Source organism: Lepidochelys kempii, chromosome 4 (assembly GCF_965140285.1).
Source record: "Lepidochelys kempii isolate rLepKem1 chromosome 4, rLepKem1.hap1, whole genome shotgun sequence".
Classification (NCBI taxonomy): domain Eukaryota; kingdom Metazoa; phylum Chordata; order Testudines; family Cheloniidae; genus Lepidochelys; species Lepidochelys kempii.
In genome coordinates this window covers 18,855,016-18,879,190 of record NC_136383.1, presented here as the reverse complement: position 1 = coordinate 18,879,190, position 24,175 = coordinate 18,855,016, and the positions used below count along the sequence as shown (strand labels likewise).

General features: G+C 39.1%; 1 protein-coding gene across 12 annotated transcripts in view; it reads right to left on the bottom strand.

Moving 5' to 3' along the window:
* Positions 1-1,528: 1,528 nt before the first annotated feature.
* The window catches only part of PTPN13 (protein tyrosine phosphatase non-receptor type 13), a 186,549-nt gene continuing 163,902 nt past the window's right edge, over positions 1,529-24,175 (bottom strand). For 6 of the 12 annotated variants that reach the window (XM_073340596.2, XM_073340601.2, XM_073340605.2 and 3 more), the window contains 13 exons: positions 22,746-22,816; positions 20,879-20,940; positions 19,545-19,701; positions 19,032-19,169; positions 17,393-17,484; positions 15,766-15,821; positions 13,315-13,418; positions 12,304-12,452; positions 9,226-9,316; positions 6,265-6,602; positions 5,246-5,461; positions 3,414-3,476; positions 1,530-2,333 (listed from right to left, as the gene is read on the bottom strand). In XM_073340596.2, the coding sequence (XP_073196697.2) occupies positions 2,253-2,333; positions 3,414-3,476; positions 5,246-5,461; positions 6,265-6,602; positions 9,226-9,316; positions 12,304-12,452; positions 13,315-13,418; positions 15,766-15,821; positions 17,393-17,484; positions 19,032-19,169; positions 19,545-19,701; positions 20,879-20,940; positions 22,746-22,816 (1,618 nt within the window). In that variant the 3' untranslated portion in view covers positions 1,530-2,252. Of the gene's footprint in view, positions 2,334-3,413; positions 3,477-5,245; positions 5,462-6,264; positions 6,603-7,581; positions 7,681-9,225; positions 9,317-12,303; positions 12,453-13,314; positions 13,419-15,765; positions 15,822-17,392; positions 17,485-19,031; positions 19,170-19,544; positions 19,702-20,878; positions 20,941-22,745; positions 22,817-24,175 lie in introns of those variants that run through there. The other 6 variants (XM_073340600.2, XM_073340608.2, XM_073340603.2 and 3 more) reach the window with 5 other exon arrangements.

The window sequence follows — 24,175 nt, the reverse complement described above, 5'->3', positions numbered from 1 at the left end:
AAAAAAAACAACAAAAAAAACCCAACAAAAAAGCAGAAGCCCATCCCCCACGGGCAACACCCAGAACAAGCAACAGGCTAGTTAAATAAATGAATAGGCAATTACTACACAAAGAAGCCTAATTAGGCTTTCTGGGTGCCACCTTGGCAGCCTTCACCTCAATACCATCATTGTATTTCCTAAAAAGCTCAAAATGCTGCATCCACTGGTTAAGTCAAAACAGTAACTAGCATTTTTGCTGACTATATTCCTTTGCTTTACATTAACTACACTACCCCTTGACAACTCCATTCCTGAAATATATTAAGTCTTCCTTTTTGATTCCTTTCAAAATGGTGGATTGTTCCACAATATGACAATAACTGTTCAATCTCTGTCTTCCCTTTCTCGTTATCTATCCTGAATTGTTCCATCACACTTGTAGGCCTGGCTTGACATCAGTAACTTGCCTAATTTCTTAGTGGGCATAATTGGGACGTGAATGGAAGGTTAAGTTGCAAATAGGGGCTTGACAAACAATATGCTGGAGTCAGGATGTCTGTGCTAGCTAAGATAAGCAGCAATACCTTGATGCTAGGGACTATGGACAAGATAAAACTAGACTGTAAAGATCAGGTTCCACGAGAACAGCACATGGACAGAGCACAGGGATTGGTTCCTGCAAAGTAAGAAAGCCAATCCAAAAATATGTGCTGTAATGTACAGCAAATACACTAATGTGTGAATGTAAAAAAAGGGAGCGGTGGTCTATGTAATTCTGAATGTGTGGTATGCCTGGGCTATACCCATCCCCTCCTCTTGAGTCTGATCAACTCAGTGTAGCTTTGCTGTATGACAAATAAAGGAACCTGCGTGATGAAATCCAGGGTTGAACTATGTGTTTTGGATCCCAGAGAAGGGAACCGGATGGCGTGTTCTCCCAGAACTGGACAAGGTGTTCTGGATAAGCTGAATGCAAAAGGTCTCGGAGGGAATCCCAACAACACTACACTGCAGCTTAAGCAACATATTTTCTCAGCTGTCATGGTTCACTGGATATTGGGTATGCCATGTATGAGTTCTGTAACAAGGATGATCATTCTGTTGATGAGACAAGAAAAAAAAGCTCTAATTATTTTTAAACTGGGCTGTTGCTATATCAATTATAATTAAAATGCCCAGAGTCTCAGTTTTGGGATAAAAGATCTCTGGCAGGCTGATAATTTGGGAATGAAAGATGCATATTCACAGGTCTCTGAGCCCAGCTTTTACCTTGAAATGTGAGATGCAGTGCAACTGCTAGTTAGTACATCTCATCAGCACAGGTTACACAGAGTACTGTTCCATACTAAGTATATGTTGTTGTTTTAAACCTCCAACAACTAAACACACACTAGCATTGGGCAGGGGAAGAAATGGAAAGTAAGATAAAAGGCATAGGTCCATTTCATTTGACACATAAGGTGCTCAGATAGCACAGTGAAGATTGCAGTGTAAGGACAGAAAACATGGACAGAAAACACACCTACATACATTTTAAAGTGTATTTTTATTTACACAGTGGAAATGCCTAATCAGTTATAAGTTTAGGCACCTGATAATTCAGCTTTTTTTGTGTGTAAAAGTATATAAATATATACATGACAGGCTTATGAAGTAAACAATATAAACTGTGATACTTACAGTAAACATTCACTGCTCTTTTCTAGGCTAACAGGCGTCTTGTAAAGCTTAAACACTGATTTCAAGTATCCCCTATAAAATCGCTCTACTACATCAAAATGCTGAAAAAGAGAGATCTGCTATAAACAAGCTTTTAAAATAGACTAATAAAATGTCCCTGTAGGAAAGTCCACCAGGATAAAATACTGCCTTATTTTCCCACCCTCCTCCCACTGCGGCAGAAACAAATGCTAAAAAATAGTTGCATACCCACAGAAGGCATTATTGAAATTTTTAATTAAAACGTTTTTACTTCAGTAATTTATCAAAGAGTAAGGAAGCTGCAAAAATGCAACTTTATTAAATATTCCTTTTCCTGGTACACAAGGAACCCCAGCACTACGGAGGGGCGTAGTGGTACTGCCTTGTCTTGCCCTTCACCATGTACTATAAGTGGCCTGAAGGACAGACTGCGCGGAAGAGATGGCCTGACAGAGAACGAAGAAAAGGACTGGAATAATATTGGCAGAACCAACAAAATACGCAGGAGCCTCTGCTTCTGTTGCCTTTTTTTTTTTTTAAATTAAAAAAGCACTGTGGGCGCTGGTATTTTATTTGCCTCTCTTCTGTTCTTCAGCTTGGAGATGTTTCAGGACATAGAGGACAACCTGATAGCAGAAAACGTACTGATCCTGTGAGAGGAAGAATCATAAACACGTTAATCAAAATGTTCACATTCGCTAAACAAGGTGCCTCTACCTGTACTTCACAGGTGGCGGAGTTCCTGACTTGGTTTCATATACGTTATTAACGAGAGAGTGTGATGAGTGAATGTTATGAGACAATGTTTAAAGAGAACAAGGGGGTGAAGAATGGGCTGCTCAGTTTTCAAGTGTACTTCATGTGGATTCACCTCCTGGTTAATATTTAGTTTGATTCCTAATCCCACCATCACTTTGTCCTTATATAGGGCCTGTCATCTGCAGACCTCAGAGCAGCTTACAAATGAGGAAAGGGAAGCACCAAGAAGTGAAGTGATGGGACCAAGGTCACACAGCAGGTCAGTGGCACAGCTGGGAATAGAACCCAGGTCTGTGATGCAACCTCCCAGTTTACAATGAGGATACCACAGGGTTTGGGGCTATTTCTGGATAATTCTGTATTTTTTATTAAATAAGGGTTGAGAACTCCCTGATTTTGTATTCACTGTCTTCTCTAGGTTCAGGTTAGGAGGCTTTTTCAACCTTTCCGTCCGAAAAGCCATCCATCCAATTACCATACTGCTATGGATAACAGCAGCAGATAAAATGCAGTTGCTTTTTTTAGCCTTAGAATAGGTAAAAAGACACTAATATGCTATTACTTCCAGTTGGAGTAAAATAAGTGTTTCTCAGAATGGAATAAGGGGTTTAATGCAAGAATTCTCAAATGAGACGATGTCAGATCTTTCATAGATTAACACAGTTCACTACATGTAAATTTGCACACACTTATACTTGCCAGATTTATGTTTGCATGCCCTTGTATTTGCACGTGGTGAAGCATATCCAAAAGTACATGCATTATTATGAATTCTGTCCCTATATTAGCATTTGATTTCACTCCAGCAACACTGAGGTTGAGTTTATGGGGTACAAAGTAAGTAATTCTACAATATTTCCTAATCCAGACATCTAGCACAATCTATATGCTTATCACAATTTGTTGAGAGATCAGAAATTCAGTTCAAAATCTTTATTAAAGCACAACTTGATAAACCAAGGTAGACATACCTCCGTCTGAACCATTCCATGTCTCTGTAGTCTCATTGTACGCACCAAATCAGAGATGTCAAACTGCCAAAAGCAAATAGACGGTAGCAACAAGTGAGAGGTTATAACAAAACCACATTATATACAGGAAAATACACCTGTGGCACAGCAGGGAATTTTCACTTTCATCTAGTAGGCAGTCAAATGCCAGTAAATCCACCAAGTTATGGACATACAGTACAGTATATGGAAAGCATACAGTAGAGCCTGTACGAGTGCAATAAATACGTGAGATCTGAGTACATCATCTACTTTTCTTTTACCTTTCATTTTACCTGGTCAGCACACCCTTATACTCCCCAGTCTTTATTCTACTAAAGCTAAGTCTGCCAGGGTGCTGCACACTCTGGCCCTAATCAAGCAAAGCACTAAGTATGGGCTCAATTTTAAGTATGTATACACCCCCTTTGACTTCCATGGAACTATAAAAGTGCTCAAAATTAAGCATGTGCTTACATGCTTTTCTGGATTGGGCTCTAATGTGCTGCCAATACACTTTATTTTACACCAAGAAATAGGAAAGCGATTGCTCCATGAATTGGTGGATGGGACGACTTTAAAATGAGGTTGCTAGTGCCCTCCGGTGGACAAGGAGTACATAATCTCTGTGAAGCATGGCATGGCATCCTAAATTCTGTTACAAAAGCTCTTTTACCACATCACTGACTTAGGTTCAGGCATAGGAGCTGGAACAGTGACCTATTTTGGTTTTGCTTTATTGCAGCCTCCTTTGTTTGGATAAAAGGTTGCTAACTACTGCATTCCACAGCTTCTGATTGTATTTATCATAGCTGCCACAAAATGTCCAAACTGTTTATGAAAAAGCACTGCATGTTTTCTGTTTCATAATGCAATTAAATCAAATATTTAAATGTTACAGTGTAAAGTGTTCAAACAGACCCACATCTCAGAGTAAAATCAGGGAGTTTCTTAAAAACGAGAGTATTAGATCGTTTAATGTTGACTAAAGCACATTTTATAAAAACACTCGTAAGAAGAAATGTGAGTATTTAATTCATTTAGGATAAAGAATTACTACAGTCACTAAATAACTAGGCTTGTCAGAATTATATTTTTTTACAATTTTGATGGATAGTGTCCATGTTTATTTTTAAGCTTTTAATATGTTTATTTACATTTTCACAGTTGTGCAAAATGATGGGGCTTATGAATATTTTTCTATTTTTATTGATTTAAATTCACAGTCACAGGAAGTTACGTGGGGGTATCAGACAATAGTTATTTCATGACAACAGATATTGAGATTCAAAAAAAGCTTCATAACCACTGAAACAAATTGTCTGCATCACATGTGAAAATATACAAAGTAAATGTCCTTACACCACTCTCAAAGTTCTCAAGCAGCGTTTTTCTTACTTTGCTGATCTGTAAATTTTGGCCTTGTCCTTCTAACCCTATAAGGGTATGTCTACACCGTGTTCTGGAGCTCGAGGGAGTCTCCCAGTCCCAGTCGACAGACCTGGGCTACAGGGGCTCACGCTCATGCTCTAAAAATAGCTGCACAGACAGCACTTGGAAGTCGCGACTCAGGCTGGAGCTCAGGCTCTGAAACCTAGGAAGATCAAGTGTTTTTAGATTTTTTTCTTGTGCTCCATATTTCTGCTTTTCACAATTATTGCTGTTTTATACCGTATACCTCATAAATCAGGTTAAGGTATAACCAGAGTCCTTGATTCAAAATAGTTGCACACTAGTAAAATAACCAAATAGCTCCTAGGGCTCACAGTTCACTGAGTGAAAAGCACAGTTCAATCTATCCTCTGGGTACTCACATCAAGATCCTTGCTGATTAATCCTAGAACGACATCGATACAAATAAGTGTCCCTGAACGTCCAATGCCTGCACTGCAGTGAGTGATGATAGGTCCCGATTTATGGATGTGCCGCATGTAGGAGATGAAAGTGAGCAGGTCGTCTGGTTGAGATGGTGTGTCATGGTCTGGCCAGGCAGTGAAATTCAGATGAGAAACACGCCGTAATTCACCAGTCTAAGGTTTTAAAAGAGACAGAACAAATATAGGCAGAAATGGCAAAGCAGACTGCCAGAAGTTGTAAGACTGGCCTAAGAACATTCTGTGGCCAAACAGCTCACTGTGAAGGGAGACTTGCCAATTAATAGTGACCCAAAATTTAGGGTTTGTGAACAGAACAATTTTTACAATGCCTGACATGATTACAAACCTGAATTTGTTTGAATTTCAACCTTTTCCTGCCATGTGTGGAAAATAAGCCTGATGAGAGTGTATTAGAGCTTGAGAGCAAAGGACATGGACTATGCGCAAAGGTGAAAGTGACCAGTTTAGTTTCATTGTCCTAGCTGCATTACTAGCACAAAGTCATCCATCCAGGAAGCTGACCCTACAAACGAATTTAATTTTAATAAATCTTTCTGTTTCTAAAGCTAAGGCATTATCAGTAACGCATATATGGGGCCATGTCCTGACCTGCTCTTATAGAGGCACATTAGCATTGTGAGGTGATGTCCTTGAGCACTGGAGAAATGCTACCTGCTGAAAAAGTCTCCACCTAGCTTATGCAGAATTTTATTCCAGTGGTGAAAGAAGCTGCTCACTCAAATTCCTACATGGAGGAAGAGTGGCCCAATCATAATAGTCAGAAGAAATAAGGACAAAAAAGATTTTTAAAAAAAGTAATCCTGTGGTTTTTTCAGGATGCGGAAGTTTAGACCAGCTCTGGCTGGACTGAAGGGATCCATGCCAAGCAAACAAAAAAGGAACCTGCCCAATCACCCCAGAAACCCACAGAATGTAGACTGACTTGATTCACTTACTTGAATATCTTCTAGCTCCAGCACTCTAATGACAAAGCCTTTCAACTGTTGCAATCTCACAAGGGCCAGCCGGAGTCGGTCATTGACCATGATAGTTTTGCCAAGTACATCGGGCCAATAGCGCTGGCATTTTATCTTTTCTCCTTCTACTTCCTGGGTCATCATGGCTATTACAGTACACTTTTGTTCCCAAGTCATTTGCCAGAAGTCTGCTACTGTAGTAGGGAGTGGTCCTTGACATGCAATGTAGACAAATTCTTCATTCCCCACGGGCATTCTAATGAAGCTGGCATTGATGTATCCACCTTCAGTTCCTAGGGACACTCTAGTGGTATCATCTGCAATCCCAACATAGAAAACATATTTTAATTATATATGTCCATACTAGGGCTGTCAAGCGATTAAAAAAAATCGCGATTAATCGTGCGGTTAAAAAATATTTGCCACGATTAATCACACAAATAATCGCACTGTTAAAAATAATAGAATACCATATATTTAAATATTTGTGGATGTTTTCTACAATTTCAAATATATTAATTTCAATTACAACACAGAATAGAAAGTGTACAGTGCTCACTTTATATTTATTTTTATTACAAATATTTGCACTGTAAAAAACAAAAGAAATAGTATTTTTCAATTCACCTAATACAAGTACTGTAGTGCAATCTCTTTATCATGAAAGTTGAACTTACAAATGTAGAATTATGTACAAAAAATAACTTCATTCAAAAATAAAACAATGCAAAACTTTAGAACCTACAAGTCCACTCAGTCCTACTTCAGCCAATCACTCAGACAAACAAGTTTAGTTACAATTTGCAGAAGATAATGCTGCCCACGTCTTGTTTACAATGTCACTTGAAAGTGAGAACAGGCATTCTCATGGCAGTGTTGTAGCTGGCATTGCAAGATATTTACGTGCCAGATGCGCTAAAGATTCATAAGTCCCTTTATGCTTCAATCACCATTCCAGAATACATGTCCATGCTGACGATGGGTTCTGCTCTGGGTCCAGTGCTGTATCTATCTTTAGAAATCTCACATAGGTACCTTCTTTGCGTTTTGTCAAATCTGCTGTGAAAGTGTTCTAAAACGAACATGTGCTGGGTCATCATCTGAGACTGCTACAACATGAAATATATGCAGAATGCAGGTAAAACAGAGCAGGAGACAAACAATTATCCTCCAAGGAGTTCAGTCACAAATTTAATTAATGCATTATTTTTTAAACGAGCGTCATCAGCGTGGAAGCATGTCCTCTGGAATGTTGGCCGAAGCATGAAGGGGCATATGAATGTTTAGCATACCTGGTATGTAAATACCTTGCTATGTCCGCTACACAAGTGCCATGCGAAAGCCTGTTCTCACTTGCAGGTGACATTGTAAATAAGAAGCAGTCAGCAGTATCTCCTGTAAATGTAAATTTGTTTGTCTTAACAATTGGCTGAACAAGAAGTAGGACTGAGTAGACTCGTAGGCTCTAAAGTTTTGCATTGTTTTGTTTTTGAGTGCAGTTATGTAACAAAAAAAATACATATCTACATTTGTAAGTTACACTTTCATGATAAAGAGATTGCTCTACAGTACTTGTATGAGGTGAATTGAAAAATACTATTTCTTTTATCATTTTTACAGTGCAAATATTTGTAATAAAAAACAACAAGTGAGCACTGTACACTTTGTATTCTGTGTTATAATAGAAATCAATACATTTGAAAATGTAGAAAAACATCCAAAATATTTAATAAATGTAAATTGGTATTCTATGGTTATAAATGCGATTAATTTTTTTAATCACAGTTAATTTTTTTTAGTTAATCGCGTGAGTTAACTGCGATTAATCGACAGCCCTGGTCCATATACCCACAATTAAACCTAGGTCATGTAAACACTTATGGAGTACTTTTCATCTCACAAATATTAATGAATCATCACAACATCCTATTTGAAAAAAGTATTAACTCCACATCACATAAGGAAAAAGAGGCAGCGAGGTTAAGAATCTGATTATCAGCGGTGCAGAGCCTTTGCTGTTGTCACGGACAAGAACTGAAGTTCTGGGCTTTCAGCATTCCTAGAAATCAGGCTCTGTGGGTATGTTTACAGTCAGAGCTGGGGGTGAGATTCCCAGCTCCAGGAAACATGCTCACGCTAGCTCTTATCAGGTTAGATCACTAAAATGAGAATGTGGCCTCAGCAGTGCAAGCAGCGAGATGGGCTATTGCCCCAAGTGCATGTCCGTCAGAGACCCTAGATACACACTTGGGGAAGCTTGCCCCTCCCCCTGTCACAGCTATGAGTTAGCACAAATATGTCTCCTCAAGCTGGGAATCACATCCTCAGCTCAAAGTGTAGACGAACCGATAGTGTCTTACCCACGGTTTCAGAGAGACTCTGTCAGAGCAGAAATTAGAACTCAAGACTTTCTGGCTCCCAGTTCTAGACTCAGACTTTACGTCTCCTGCATATGTAACTAACGGAATATAAACATAATTCTTTTATAGTGAGATTGATACAGTATATTAATATTAATTATTATACTTTTGCACTCCAGATTTACAGTGGTATAACTAAGAGCACGGTCTGTCCTCCTATGTTTATGTCTATCGTATGTGACAAACAGGATCTGCTGCTTAAATAGAATTAAAGTTTTATGTGAGAGTGGAGGGAAAGGATGGGAGGCATAAAATAACAAGCAGGTGCACTCATGGAATGATTTTCATCCACATATCGCAAAGTGCTTTAAAAGGGTGGGCAAGCAGCATTATCTCTTTGTTACAGATAGGGACAATAGGTGCAAAGAGGTTTAATGGTCTGTCCAGTCACACACTAACTCAACAGAAGAACTGGGAATAGGAGTCAGGACTTACCAGTCTGATGTCAAAGCCACCAGACCACACTGCTTTTCTGGTGAAATCAACATAAAAGTTTATCATCAGATTACTTAGGACTTACAGGGAAGTATATTTTTATATCTGTTCTTCCTCCTGTTCTCTTTAGTTTGTCCAACCAAACACTGATCCAAAGGCTTTAAGTCTTGCAGGTTCTATAAACAGATAGTCAGTTCATATTAATAACTGCTGGGATAAACAAAATGTCATCAATTTTTAACTGTCAAATGACTAACAGTATCTATTAGACACATATAGAAATGACAGGTTTCAGAGTAGCAGCCGTGTTAGTCTGTAATCGCAAAAAGAAAAGGAGTACTTGTGGCACCTTACTGACTAACCAATTTATTTGAGCATAAGCTTTCGTGAGCTACAGCTCACTTCATTGGATGCATTCAGTGGAAAATACAGTGGGGAGATTTATATACACAGAGAACATGAAACAATGGGTGTTATCATACACACTGTAAGGAGACTGATCACTTAAGATGGGCTAATACCAGCAGGGGGTGGGGGGGAAGAGGGAGGAAGAGGAAAGAAAACCTTTTGTAGTGATAATCAAGGTGGGCCGTTTCCAGCAGTTGACAAGAACGTCTGAGGAACAGTGGGAGGCGGGGAGGGGGGAATAAACATGGGGAAATACTTTTACTTTGTGTAAATGACCCATCCACTCCCAGTCTCTATTCAAGTCTAAGTTAATTGTATCCAGTTTGCAAATTAATTCCAATTCAGCAGTCTCTCGTTGGAGTCTGTTTTTGAAGTCTTTTTGTTGTAATATTGCGACTTTTAGGTCTGTAATCGAGTGACCAGAGACACTGAAGTGTTCTCCAACTGGTTTATGAATGTTATAATTCTTGACATTTGATTTGTGTACAATTATTCTTTTACGTAGAGACTGTCCAGTTTGACCAATGTACATGGCAGAGGGGCATTGCTGGCACATGATGGCATATATCACATTGATAGATGTGCAGGTGAACGAGCATCTGATAGCGTGGCTAATGCAATTAGGCCCTATGATGGTGTCCCCTGAATAGATATGTGGACACAGTTGGCAATGGGCTTTGTTGCAAGGATAGGTTCCTGGGTTAGTGGTTCTGTTGTGTGGTATGTGGTTGCTGGTGAGTATTTGCTTCAGGTTGGGGGGCTGTCTGTAAGCAAGGACTGGCCTGTCTGCCAAGATCTGTGAAAGTGATGGGTCGTCCTTCAGGATAGGTTGTAGATCCTTGATGATGCGTTGGAGAGGTTTTAGTTGGGGGCTGAAGGTGATGGCTAGTGGCATTCTGTTATTTTCTTTGTTGGGCCTGTCCTGTAGTAGGTGACTTCTGGGTACTCTTCTGGTTCTGTCAATCTGTTTCTTCACTTCAGCAGGTGGGTACTGTAGTTGTAAGAATGCTTGATAGAGATCTTGTAGGTGTTTGTGTCTGTCTGAGGGGTTGGAGCAAATGCGGTTGTATCGTAGAGCTTGGCTGTAGACAATGGATCGTGTGGTGTGATCTGGGTGAAAGCTGGAGGCATGTAGGTAGGAATAGCGGTCAGTAGGTTTCCGGTATAGGGTGGTGTTTATGTTTATGTGACCATCGCTTCTTAGCACCATAGTGTCCAGGAAGTGGATCTCTTGTTTGGACTGGTCCAGGCTGAGGTTAATGGTGGGATGGAAATTGTTGAAATCATGGTGGAATTCCTCAAGGGCTTCTTTTCCATGGGTCCAGATGATGAAGAGGTCATCAATACACACCAAATACTGTCATCTAATACAGTGGGAAGATTTATATACACAGAGAACATGAAACACACCCATTGTTTCATCTTCTCTGGGTATATAAATCTCCCCACTGTATTTTCCACTGAATGCAGCCGATGAAGTGAGCTGTAGCTCACAAAAGCTTCTGCTCAAATAAATTTGTTAGTCTCTAAGGTGCCACAAGTCCTCCTTTTCTTTTTGTGGATACAGACTAACATGGCTACTACTCTGAAACCTATAGATTCATAGATTCCAAGGCCAAAGGGACCATTGTGTGATCATCTAGTCTGACCTATGTGTAATACAGGCCATATAATTTCCCCAAAATAATTCCTTTTGAACTAAAGAATATTTTTTTGTAAAACATCCAATCTTGACTTTAAAACTGCCAATGATGGAGAATCCACCATGACCCTTGGTAAACTGTTCTAATGGTTAATTAACCGCATGATTAAAAATGTACACCTCATTTCTAGTATGAAAGTGTTTAGCTACAACTTCCTGCCATTGGATCTTGTTATACCTTTCTCTGCTAAACTGAAGAGTCCATTATCAAGTATTCGATCCCCATGTAGTTACAATTTACAGTCACACCATATGGGAGTAAGGCATGCAGCCTTGCAAAAAAACCCAAAAAAACCAAACCCTATCTTCTTGTAATTACTTTGAAATCTTGTCCTGGAAGTTTTAATATTTGGTAACATATTAACAATTTTAACAAGAGTAGAGATTCATGTTTTAATCGTGTCAGCTGGATTTTGCAGAGGTCATTACATTTTCCACCTCAGATGTTCTTGTCAACTGCTGGAAATGGCCCACCTTGATTATCACTACAAAAGGGCTTTTCTCTCTCCTGCTGGTAATAGCTCACCTTAAGTGATCACTCTCCTTACAGTGTGTATGGTAACACCCATTGTTTCATGTTCTCTGTGTATATAAATCTCCCCACTGTATTTTCCACTGAATGCATTCGATGAAGTGAGCTGTAGCTCACGAAAGCTTATGCTCAAATAAACTTGCTAGTCTCTAAGGTGCCACAAGTCCTCCTTTTCTTTTTGTGGATACAGACTAACATGGCTGCTACTCTGAAACCTGTCATCTTAAGTGCTGGTTAAAAAATAATTATTAATTAGTATTATTATTAATGGATTTGAAGAAACAGGCAAGTCTCAATCACATTTCTAGATCCAAAGCCAATATAGCTCAGTCTAGTTAATGTAGTTAAACTGAAACAGAGGGGAGGAAAAGTATTCTTTCCTTTCTTTTGCTTTGGCCGTGCAGAATCAAGTCCTACGTTTCTACCTGCTTCACACTGCCCCAGTGAAGAGTATTTTCATTGCATGATTCATATTTAAAAGAGGTTTACAAAAGGACTGAAAATAGCCTGTGTTTGTTTACCTCAATCTCCTTGGAAGGAATTCCTTGTTCCAGTAGTCCACGTAACATTCGGATGACTGACTTCAATTTGGCTCCAGTATATTTGCCTGAAGGAAGCACTCTGACAATTGGGAGTGCAGAGAGCTCTTCATTTGTCACTAAAAGGCAATCTAGCAGCAGAAGAAGATTGATTTATGTGCACATATAAAAACAGCTAATGATAAAAGCGTAAGATGTGTTAACTGCATTAAAGTTTTTCAAAAAATCTTGGTTTAGAAAAGCACGTCATTCTTTATTCTTTCAAACACCACACAACTTGTTAATAATCAAAGTTTCCTTGACATGAGTTAAAAAATATCTTGTGACCACTGAATCATACAAAAAGTTTACTAGAATAGTTTATGTTGAAGTTTATTTTTCCTAAGTTAAAAAGCACTTTGAAGCACACATGCCATAGATATGATTTATGAATATGAATTCAGATAATGGAACATATTCCTGAACATATTCAAGATGCTAAAGATAGACACCCAGTTCTGCCACCCTTACTCATGTTGCGCAGAACCTTATTCTGGGAGTAGGTCCATTGACTTCAGTAAAAATGGCAAAATCAGACCCGAAGTAATGAGGAAAATGGTGGGAATTTAGAGTGTGGAGTCAGCACTCAATAGATGCCTATAGGATCTCAGTCCAATTGCACATTTCACCATATGCCCTGGCAGCTTTCGTAAAATAGCTATTATGGAAGGGAACTGGCTGCAGCTCTGACTATGGGCTCAATTCTGCAATCCCTTGCTCAGATGAGCATTCAGTGAATCAGTGGGATTACACCCTTGCGTGAAAAAGGGTTTACAAGCTTGAATTATTATGATCCACTCCGATGAGCTCTTGAGCATCCTGATTTCCCATTGACTGCTCTTCTCAGGACTGGGACCTTAACAATATTCAGAACATGTTCAAATACATTTCTGACATGATTACATTATTGTAATCCTCATTTTCCACTGATTGTTTATTTGTTCAAGTCCTTGCCTTTAGTTCGATGTTCCTGATTTATTGATTCAATAGGGAGTTCATCACTTCCCCATGTAATTTCATCTTCATCTGCTTGTCCCACCAGAGGTTGTTGAGGTGACCTAGAAAAGCAAAGAATGTAAAGGTTTCTCACTTCCTATCAGAACAATACATTTCCATTTTAAATATGAACATTTTCTGTAAACAGAAGACCCTACAACACATGAGATCGTTTAGAAAAGTGCAGAATTCTTAAATTTAGATCAAATTTATAAACGACAATAAGAAGAAATAAATATTTCATGTATTCCATAGATTCAACCAAAATAAGAGGTTTAATTCCATGATGATAGCTATTAATGTAATACACAGAGATTATGAATCATATTACATAATTCAAATGTAGGGAACTTTCTTAAAAAGAGAGAAACTCAAAAAGGATATTTTCTGGACCAATTCTTATTGTTGTTCCTTGAAGACAGAAGCCTTAGCTTCTAATTATTTTTTAGCCTTACTGAAGTAAATTTAAATGACATATTATCTATAACACACATACTGCAAACAAAAAGCTACATTAAAGAGCACGAAAGTTGCAACATCAAGTGCCCAAATATTGAGAAATGCCAGAATTACGTTTGCTCATGCAACTATGTGTGTGAGTGTGCGCGCATGTTACAAATGTAATTATATGATACATACAGACATGTTTTACACCCATTCACACATACCAATGACTTTCTAGTTTGATCTGTATCTTTGCAGGCAAAATGATTATACAAAAATAAACTGAAGTCTGGATTTATTTGAGAAAAACAGCCATTAAGCAGTTAAGTTTTCTGAAGTTTTCCTCATAGCAACACAGTGTAGCTGCCTTTGTTATATTTTACTTTATTATGCTTGAGTCATGACTGAAGATTCTCTCTTTTAAGACTAGCAGGAGAAGAACAGAGGAGGAACCTTTGCTGTTAGGTTATTGTATGCATGTCTGCAAGGGACTCAGATACCATGGTGATGCTTGTGGAATAAGAACCTACGTAGCTAAAACATTTCTCCACAAAATATCCGCAGTGCAGATTCCTCACATTCTCAGAGCAGGACACCTCAATCCAGTTTGGCAAGGACCACCATAAGCCTGTCTGGACTTTGGACTACGGAAGGTGGCAGCTACTAGCAGTTTTGATGGTGATATTGATGGGGATGCATTCCCACACGGAAATGTCTGTTCATTCAGTCAGTTAAATCACAGTCAGAAAGAAGCAACTTTCAAACACTGCTGTCCTGGGCTGGATTCAAACAAGCGATCTACAGATGAAAAGTTTCAGCGTTGCAGCCATGTTAGTCTGTATCAGCAAAAAGAACAGGAGTACTTGTGGCACCTTAGAGACTAAAAATGTATTAGAGCATAAGCTTTTGTGGGCTACGGCCCACTTCATCGGATGCATAGAATGGAACATATAGTAAGAAGATATATATAGATACATACAGAGAAGGTGGAAGTTGCCATACAAACTGTAAGAGGCCAATTAATTAAGATGAGCTATTATCGGCAGGAGAAAAAAACTTTTGTAGTGATAATCAAGATGGCCCATTTAGACAGTTGACAAGAAGGTGTGAGGATACTTAACTTAGGGAACAGAGTAACAGCCGTGTTAGTCTGTATTCGCAAAAAGAAAAGGAGTACTTGTGGCACCTTAGAGACTAACCAATTTATTTGAGCATGAGCATCCGATGAAGTGAGCTGTAGCTCATGAAAGCTCATGCTCAAATAAATTGGTTAGTCTCTAAGGTGCCACAAGTACTCCTTTTCTTTTAACTTAGGGAAATAGATTCAATATGTGTAATGACCCAGCCACTCCCAGTCTCTATTCAAACCCATGTTAATGGTATCTACTTTGCATATTAATTCAAGCTCAGCAGTTTCTCACTGGAGTCTGTTTTTGAAGCTTTTCTGTTGCAAAATTGCCACCCTTAGATCTTTTACTGAGTGGCCAGAGAGGTTGAAGTGTTCCCCTACCAGTTTTTGAATGTTATGATTCCTGATGTCAGATTTGTGTCCATTTATTCTTTTGCATACAGACTGTCTGGTTTGGCCAATGTACATGGCAGAGGGACATTGCTGGCATAATGTGGAGGCAACTGGGGGACTATGCAAGCCAGGATCTGAATATTTTTTCATCCTAATTATGTTCCAGTAGTTGAGAAGCAAAATAGAGTCCTACAGCAAATTTGTACTGTTCATAATTCACGACTGATGGCCTTGAACACCCCACTTGACATCAGGTTCTATAGCACTAAATAATATCATGACCTCTCAGATAACATGAACAGACACAAAGCCATCTTATATCAACATGTCAACAGACAGATATATATATACACGGGGTTTGGGGTTTGCTTGTGCTTTATCTTCCCTCACTTCACCGAGCTGTAAAAATTATGTTACTCTTAAATTCCACTTAAAAATCTCACCTTTCAGGCACTACTTTGTCTTCACAATGTTCTTCACAACCATTTATTTGTGTCGGCTAGTGAAGGAAGCATTTCAAAGTATAGTGAGTTATGTTGGAAGGGGACTGTACAACAAGCACACTTTTATTTTATAAACCAGAACAATGTTAACAAGTAAATTAAGTATTTGTCCAGGGTACCACACTGAAAGCATTATGCACTGACAATCTCTATTCTTCCAGGAAATCCACCCAACCACAAAATCCCCAAACATTCAGCCTCTGCACTGGGGAATGTGGAGCAGTTGGAGAAGTAAAATCATATCCCAGCCTAGAGCCCCTCCCCGGCTCTTCTTCCAGCTTCAGTCTCTCTGTGCTAGTAATGTTGGTTAGGGGTGTGATTTTTTTTTTTTTTTTTGCCAAAAGCCCTAGTGTGTGTACATCTTATTTTCTCCAGAGAACTGGTGTACGCTATACTGGGGAAAACACTTTTGGTGATATAAGCTGCATCTACACTTGGAGGGCTTGCCAGTATAACCATAGTGAAGACTAGGACTAGGAAGGAGAGATGGCCTGGCTCTAGTTCTACACATAATCAAATGTTCAGCATGCTCACTTCCGAAACAATGCAGAGCTCAAATTCCATCAGGCGGAAAATCTGCTTGTGGCTCTGCTCAACATATAACTCAGTGACAATCCCCTGCCAAGTCAGCCTATACCCGTACCCATACATCAAACAGAAAGCGAAAGGACAGAGCACCTGTGAGTTTTGCCCCCAAATGAAATATGTTGCATATGCATGAATAGAAGTAGAATACTCAAGAGAGGTAAGGAGCTTTTTAATTTTATTTTTTGATTAACAGAGCCCAGGCAGTGTAAGTGTAAAAAATGTCAAGAGCGACTCACAACTGAGACCAACTTAGCCCAGCTGCTGGTGCCTTAGCCAAGGGGAGTCTCTCTTTTAGATCCCCTACAGAGAGGTTACAGATCAAGGGCCCTGGTGTTGAGTCACAGTTGTACCTGGGCCGGAAGTACAAACAATGAGTGTACACTGGATAGGGGGATTCTATAAACTGGATACATTTGCTGTGGAGTCTGGACATCTATTAACTGATGCAACATAGGACAACATGGGGAAGTGTAGAGTGAAGGTGGTACAGAATCTGTTTGTGAACATTAGTTTTTCTGAGCAGAAAGGTGAAGGAGCCTCAGATTTGGACTCTTTACAGATACTCTGCAAAATATTTGAAATGCTCTGATTTTTCCTAACCTTCTATGAACTGAGGAAGCTTTCTGGCTAGAATGATTGAAATAGCATTGTATTGGCATTTTATTATCATTACACTTTTAAAAACTGTTGGCTTTCATTGCTTCCTGCCAGGAACAGCAAACATAAATTTTCTGGTTTGTTCTCTTGCATGGTTAATTTCTCACAATTTAATTATTATACAGTATTTCAAAAACTATTTCCATACTCTTGGTTTATAAACACTGTTTTCTGGAGGCCAATCAAATGGCAGTGACAGTTAAATTTAAAATGTTGATGAAATTATTTCCACAAATTCAGTGTGATCGAGGGAACGAGAAGTCAATGTAAATAGTCTAGGAAATCGGCAAATAAAGACACTGCCAACATCTTTTCATTTTACCTCTGGAAAGTCTTCAGGCAAAGATGACCCATCACAGTCTGTGTCTTCAGCTTTTTCTTCTGCCAGCTTCCCATTGGTCTCTAAAGAACCTGCTGGAGAAATACATTGGAAGACAGAGCTATACAGAAGTGATGTTATGGGTAGGTTAAGTGAAAATGCTCATATTTCCATTCAAATATAATAAGAAAAATAGTGCCTGCAGCTAAGAAACCAGAAAAAAATTGGTTCTAAGTATACGAGACCTGACATTCATTCTTAACAACTCTTCACTGTCACTGCAGACCACAGGACTAATGGTAGATTACGGGCCTGATTCTCATTTACACTAAAAGTCCTTTATACCACTTTGGCAGTGTAAAGCAGCCTTAAAGTGGGCACAAACTGCACTGGCACCCAGTAAAGTTCCCTTTACATTGCCAGAGGGGTGTAAAGGGGCCTTGACATAAATATTAATCAGGCCATCGTACTTCATCATTCTTGGCACAGAATCAAAATTTGGGGTTGTTTAAATGTAGTTTAACTACATGCAAAAAGAAAAGGAGTACTTGTGGCACCTTAGAGACAAACCAATTTATTTGAGCATGAGCTTTCGTGAGCTACAGCTCACTTCATCGGATGCATTCAGTGGAAAAACATGGTTATTTGTATCAGTTTTGAGCTAATGTACCTACTATAAAAGGATGGCAAGATCTTAACTCAGCAACATGAGTCTCACTCACAGTAGGACTAGGTCTACACCTGGATTCTAGTTACTTCCTATATTAATGAGCCATCATAAAATTGAACAGGATAAAATCTGACCTACTTTAGCTATGTCACTGCTGCTACATCTCTCAGGTTTAGCACACCAGCCGTACTGCTGTATACAATGGGTCAGATCCCAGCAGGTGTAAGTTTGGCAGTAATGGAACCACACAGATTTACACCAGCAGAGGCTCTGAGTCTATAGTTTTAAGAGAATGTTAATAGATGAAAATAGGCCAGCAAGTTCAGGAAGGAGCAGAAGGACAAGGGTTAAAATAGTTATAAACTGGTGAGTGGTGTCTCAAATCTGGTGACCACAGTAACAGCCACCAGAGTTTGCTTTAATTCACTGAACTATGTGCAAGCCCCCAGTGATACCTCACATGAGCAATTAGCAACCACTGTTCCCATAATCATGCTCATTTCAGTTGACAGTGATTATTCTTTTGTGAAGATAGAGCAGTAACGAAAAGGGAGTGCTGACTTTTGCAGCACTAGGAAGAAAGGAAACTATAAAATTGGCTGAAAATTAAAGGAGCAGATTTGCAAAGAAAAAAAATATTTTATATTTTTCAAAAATTGCTCTCACAATTTTGTAACCACCAGGGATGTAATTTGGGTGCCTGACTACACCTGCAAACCAAGACATCTAAACATAATCAGTTCTACCCACAAACAATTGCAGGTACTAATGCATACCCCAAAATTATTTAAAATAAAGACCAGATTTACAAAACCTGGACTTCACAGAAAGATCCTCTTATTAGACGCACCATCCCTTTAATTGGAAAAATTCAGTTTGCAAGCTACTTCCATTCCACCACCTTCTGTTAGCTAACCAAAAGCCCATTCAGTGTTCATTTCCTGGGTTTAGCTTTTTGATGGCTTATGGTACCTGGCAGATGGTCACCTTTGGTTGCATTATTGCGATTTAAGAGGTTCTGGGCTTCCTCGTCTACAACATTCAACAGATACTGGACAACGTCATTGTGGTCATCCTCATCAAAATAGTCATCCTCCAGTATCTCAGTTTCTAGAAAAATAAAACAACCAACATGGGGGAAAGGAATATAAAAAGATTAATGCTTATAAAGGAAGTGAATGACAAAAATGGGGCATCAAGCGGATATTCTATATATTCTCTAAGATACTAATAATTATTGACGCTCCTTCCTTGACTATGCTACAGAATTCCAACTCTGATCCCATGACTCCACTTCTCCTTCTCTTGGCAAATAACTCGTTTAGGAGAGAATACAGGACCAGAAAAACACATTATAGAAATGAATGTCAAATTTAAGATGTTCAAGAAGTTAAAATGGTCTTTTATTTTGAAATCTTTATTGCCTACTCGCTCTCCCACTCTTGAACTGAGGAGTACACAGATATTCAAATCCCTGCTCCTTACCTGAGTGATCACTGTTCTTGGAAAAATCGGATATCTGATTTGTAAAACCACTGGAGGGCATGTTTCTAGAATCAGTGAAGTTCATTAGCCCTTTTGCCTGATGAATACTGCTTACTGCATTTGCATGAGAAACTCCTATCACGCTTTCCCCATTAACCTAACAAACCAAAAAGTAGGATACGTTAGTTTTCTTTTTTTAAGGGCTTGTTGTTTGTTCCTCTAACAGCCCCATTCTAACAGAGCATAGGGTACTACTCAGGAGTGCAGGCACAGAAATGCAGCCTTTTCATGCCTCCTACTCCATTAAGAAAACACGATTTAATCTTATTGGTAACTTATGCTTGACATTTTTTTAAATTGACAATGTAACTGTACTATAACTTACAAACAAAATTAAGAAAAATGAAAATTAAGCCCGAATGTAAGGGGGAACTTCCTGACAGTGGAGATCTATTAGATTGTGGAACAGCCTACCAAGAGAGCAGTGCTGCTGCAATTACTTTCCTCTTCTTGTCCCTCAGACTGAGGCTATGTCTACACTGGCAAATGCATGACAAAACTTTTGTCTTTCAGGGGTGTTAGCCCCCATGTCCACCGAAAGACAAAAGTTTTGCTGTAACAAGTGCCAGTGTGAACAGTGCGTTGTCAGCAGGAGCACTCTCCGGCCGACAAAGCTAACCTTGCTCGTTGAGGGTGGAAGTTTTTTGTCAGCAGGAGAGCCGACAAACAGCGGCTACACTGCACGACTTTTAGCGGTACGGCTGTGGCGACACAGACATGACGCTAAAAGCTGTGTAGTGTAGACAAAGCCTAAGAAATAATTGTGAGGGATAGAATACTTTGCATTTATATTGTGTTCTCCATCCAACACTCTCAAACATTAATGATCTTAGCTTCACATCACTTGTACCTCTGTGAGGGAGGTGAGCATTACCTCCATTTCTCGGAAGAGAAAATGGAAGCAGAGAGAGATTAAATTACTTGGCCAATGTAACACACAAGCATTGTGAGGGGCTAGGAACAGAATCCAGATTTCTGAGTTACAGCCCTGTGCCTTGGCCACAAGACCAGTCTTCTTTCCTTAAATGCAGTTCTGGGCATTGGAAAAATAATTCCAAAAGCTTATGCACTTATTGATTCAGATCAAGTGACAGCGCTGTAACTGCACAGTTTAAGATACAGAAATTTTGCCTTAGCTGGGGCTGGGTATTGATTATCTTTTTCTCTAGTTAATGAAAATTCCTACCAATAGGATTACATGCACCTATTTTATCAGAACTGAACAAAGGAATATAAAGCAGCTGTGTTAAATATGGTTGCTTCATTTTATTTACCTTGGGGACATAAACATCAGGTGCTGTTTCTGTTTTGCCATAGTGATCTCCATGGGGATGGCCTAAACAAAAAAGAACAAATCGATAACCCTTTAAATAACAAAACGTTTGTAGTGAGCACATTATGAAAAAAGTATCAGAGGGGTAGCCATGTTAGTCTGTATCCACAAAAACAACGAGGAGTCTGGTGGCACCTTAAAGACTAACAGATTTATTTGGGCATAAGCTTTCATGGGTAGAAAACCTACTTCTTCAGATGCATGGAGTCTCCATGAAGTGTTTTTTTTAAGCTTGTGCCCAAACAAATGTGTTAGTCTTTAAGGTGCCACCAGACTCTTCATTGTTATTATGAAAAAAAGTTGTTTGGCAGTAAATAAAAATATTTATCATTTGTTATGAAATGTAATATACTTGCTTCTGCTGACAGTTATTAAAAAGAATAACTGAACCTAACTGAATGGTGGAATAGTGGGGTACTTAACTACACTCATATCTGAATGACAGCATTTTAAAATAACATTATGTTTGCAGAGTTAGGAGAAATAAGAGACCATAATGGTATAATAAATAACCAAGTCTCCAAAACGACCACTGTTGATAAATAGTAATACCAGTACAATATGAATTATATGGCACCAGGTGCAAATGTGTCACTTTAGAGGAATATTGTAAAGCTCCCACCTCCAAAGGTTTAAAATCTAAGGGCACGTCCCTGCAAACACGTATCTCTGGATGTAGTGTATACCCAAGTCAATGAGACTGCTCGTAGTAGTGTTTTCAGGACCAAGCTCTAAAGAGACAATGTCTAGATAAGAGATGGGGGATATGAAACAACAAAAATCTAGTGCAAGATATTAACCTCTCCTTTCTCTTTAATTGGTCATTTATTAACAGTGATGTAACCTCATGTTCAGGGCGACTCTAAACCTCTGACTGCCAGAAGCTAGGGTGGATCACTCCAACTGCCCTGTTCTATAGATTCCCCCTGAAGCTCTGTTATGGGACAATGTTGGAGAGTGGATACAAGGCTCGATGGACCATTGGTCTGACCCAGTCTGACAATTCCTATGTCACACTACTAGAGTACCACTTTGCAGCTAGAACAGCTCCAAACACACTTTGGCAATTAAGAAATAAATGATAATACTGTGGAAAGTGTTATTTGACCATTACAAAACTTAATATCACACTGTACTTTTTTCAGTGGGTGTAAGAGCTGTGTTCTTATTCATTGCCTGATTAAAAGATCTGCATCAAATTGTGTGCGCATTCTGAGCTGATTGATGAATAACAGAAATAGTTATCTTGTGTGAAACATAGTAAGAAGATTTCGAGTATAATTCTTTGAGTAAACAAAGTGTTCAGGTATTATCAAAATTTGCCCATCAATTAAATGGAGATCTTTGGTAGCCCAGAAGACTACACAAAACCTATCAAAGATATGAAATTAAAAAAACAAGACTAACAAAGGAATAAGGGAGAGCAGAAACTGATTCAACTTTCCTCCATAGGCAAAGTGATATGTAAACAATACCACTGGAAGCACCAAATTATTTGTGTTGTATGTAACAATGCCTATATATCACCTAATCCAAGAATTTTCTAAAGCTGAGTACAGAACACTCCATTATGTTTAAATGGTTCTATTCTATTTCTCAGAATCTGTGACATTCTGTATTGTCTCTTATCCATGTCCTTATGCAAAGTGGCTTCTTAAATTTGTTGCAGAAGTTTGGCAAACCTTATTTAAAAGAATACCATGTATCCTGTTTTTGACAGGCTTTTGTAGGCAAAAGATAGATATCACACTTTGGTTGTCATTGATAGAAAGCAACTCATTTGCAGTAGGTAACTAAGAGATCCTTACCATTAGCTTTCATTAACTTTGGACTTGAGCTAACAGAGCCCCTGGACTTTGGAACCAATGGGTGACCATCTCTGCGATAAGAAGAAATACACTATATTTTTGATTTGTGAAAAGGAACCATACGTAAGTATCTATATAAGGGCAATTTCTTGTTGACTATTGTGCTTGACATAGTTAAGGCCTATTTTCCTTGGACAGATTTGGAATAAGGTACCAAGAATATTCAATATCCCAATAATAGAAAGGTATTCACCAGATAATATCCTCGTTCATATCTACTTTCAGAAGAAGGAGAAAACTTCACCCGGCTAGGATTTCACCCCAGACTCATGTAGACAGGTGCAATCTAGTGGCCTCAGTCTAGGGCCTAAACCTGAGAACTCCTCAGTCCCTGCAGCACTTCAGAAAATCAAGCTTTCGGTGCCTGAAAGTTAGGCGCACAAAAGTAGTGGAAACTTGGTAATTCCTCTGCCTCAGTTGCACCATCTATAAAATAGGGATACCAATACCTATATAGCTACCTCTTTACAGGATTATTGCAAGGATTAAATTATTGATAGTAAAGAGTTTTGAAATTAAAGGGTCAAGGATGCAGCTGCTCTGTGCCAACCTGGTAGCATAATCTGAACCTACAGCCAGGTTTGCTGTGCCAGGGAGGATTGCTCCAGCACATACATGAACCTAAGGAGGCATAGAGCCAATGTGTGATCTCTTACACCACTCCCCCTTCCTGCTTCTGATGTAGTACGAGAAAGGTGTGGCTGGAGCACCCCTGAATTAGGTCAATCTTCATCTGCAATTTCCGTACTCTGTGGGTATCTCTACACTGCAGCTGGGAGTGAGCCTAACAACCCAGGTAGACCGACTTGTGCTAGCAGGGCTTGAATTAGTGCATTACAAATAGCAGTGTGGATGTGGTGGCTCGGGCTTTCAAGCCCACCAGACCCCCCTAGGCTTGAGAATCTGAGATCCAGCCCAAGATGCAGCTATTTTTAACACGCCATCTTGAGCCATGCTAGAGCAAGTCTGTCTATCTGGGCTGAGAGGCTCACTCCAGTTGGTACAACTTTGGGGGGAAAAAAAAAGAAAAATGTTGACAAATTTGACAACTCTTTCCAAAACAATTAGGTTTTTTTTTAAAGGGCACTTTGATCCACTTAACTTATTACTAAGGCTAAGATTTTGTCACAGTTATTTTTAGTAAAAGTCACGGACAGGTCACGGGCCATAAATAAAAATTCACGGAAGCCTGTGATCTATCCGTGACTTTTACTAAAAATAACTGTGACAAAATGGGGAGTGGGGGATCACAGCGGATTCTGTGACTTCCATGACCTCTGTGACATAATCGTAGCCTTACTTATTACATACTTGTCCTACCCTGCTTATTACATAGATGTCCACACACAAGATGTGCATATATCAAATTT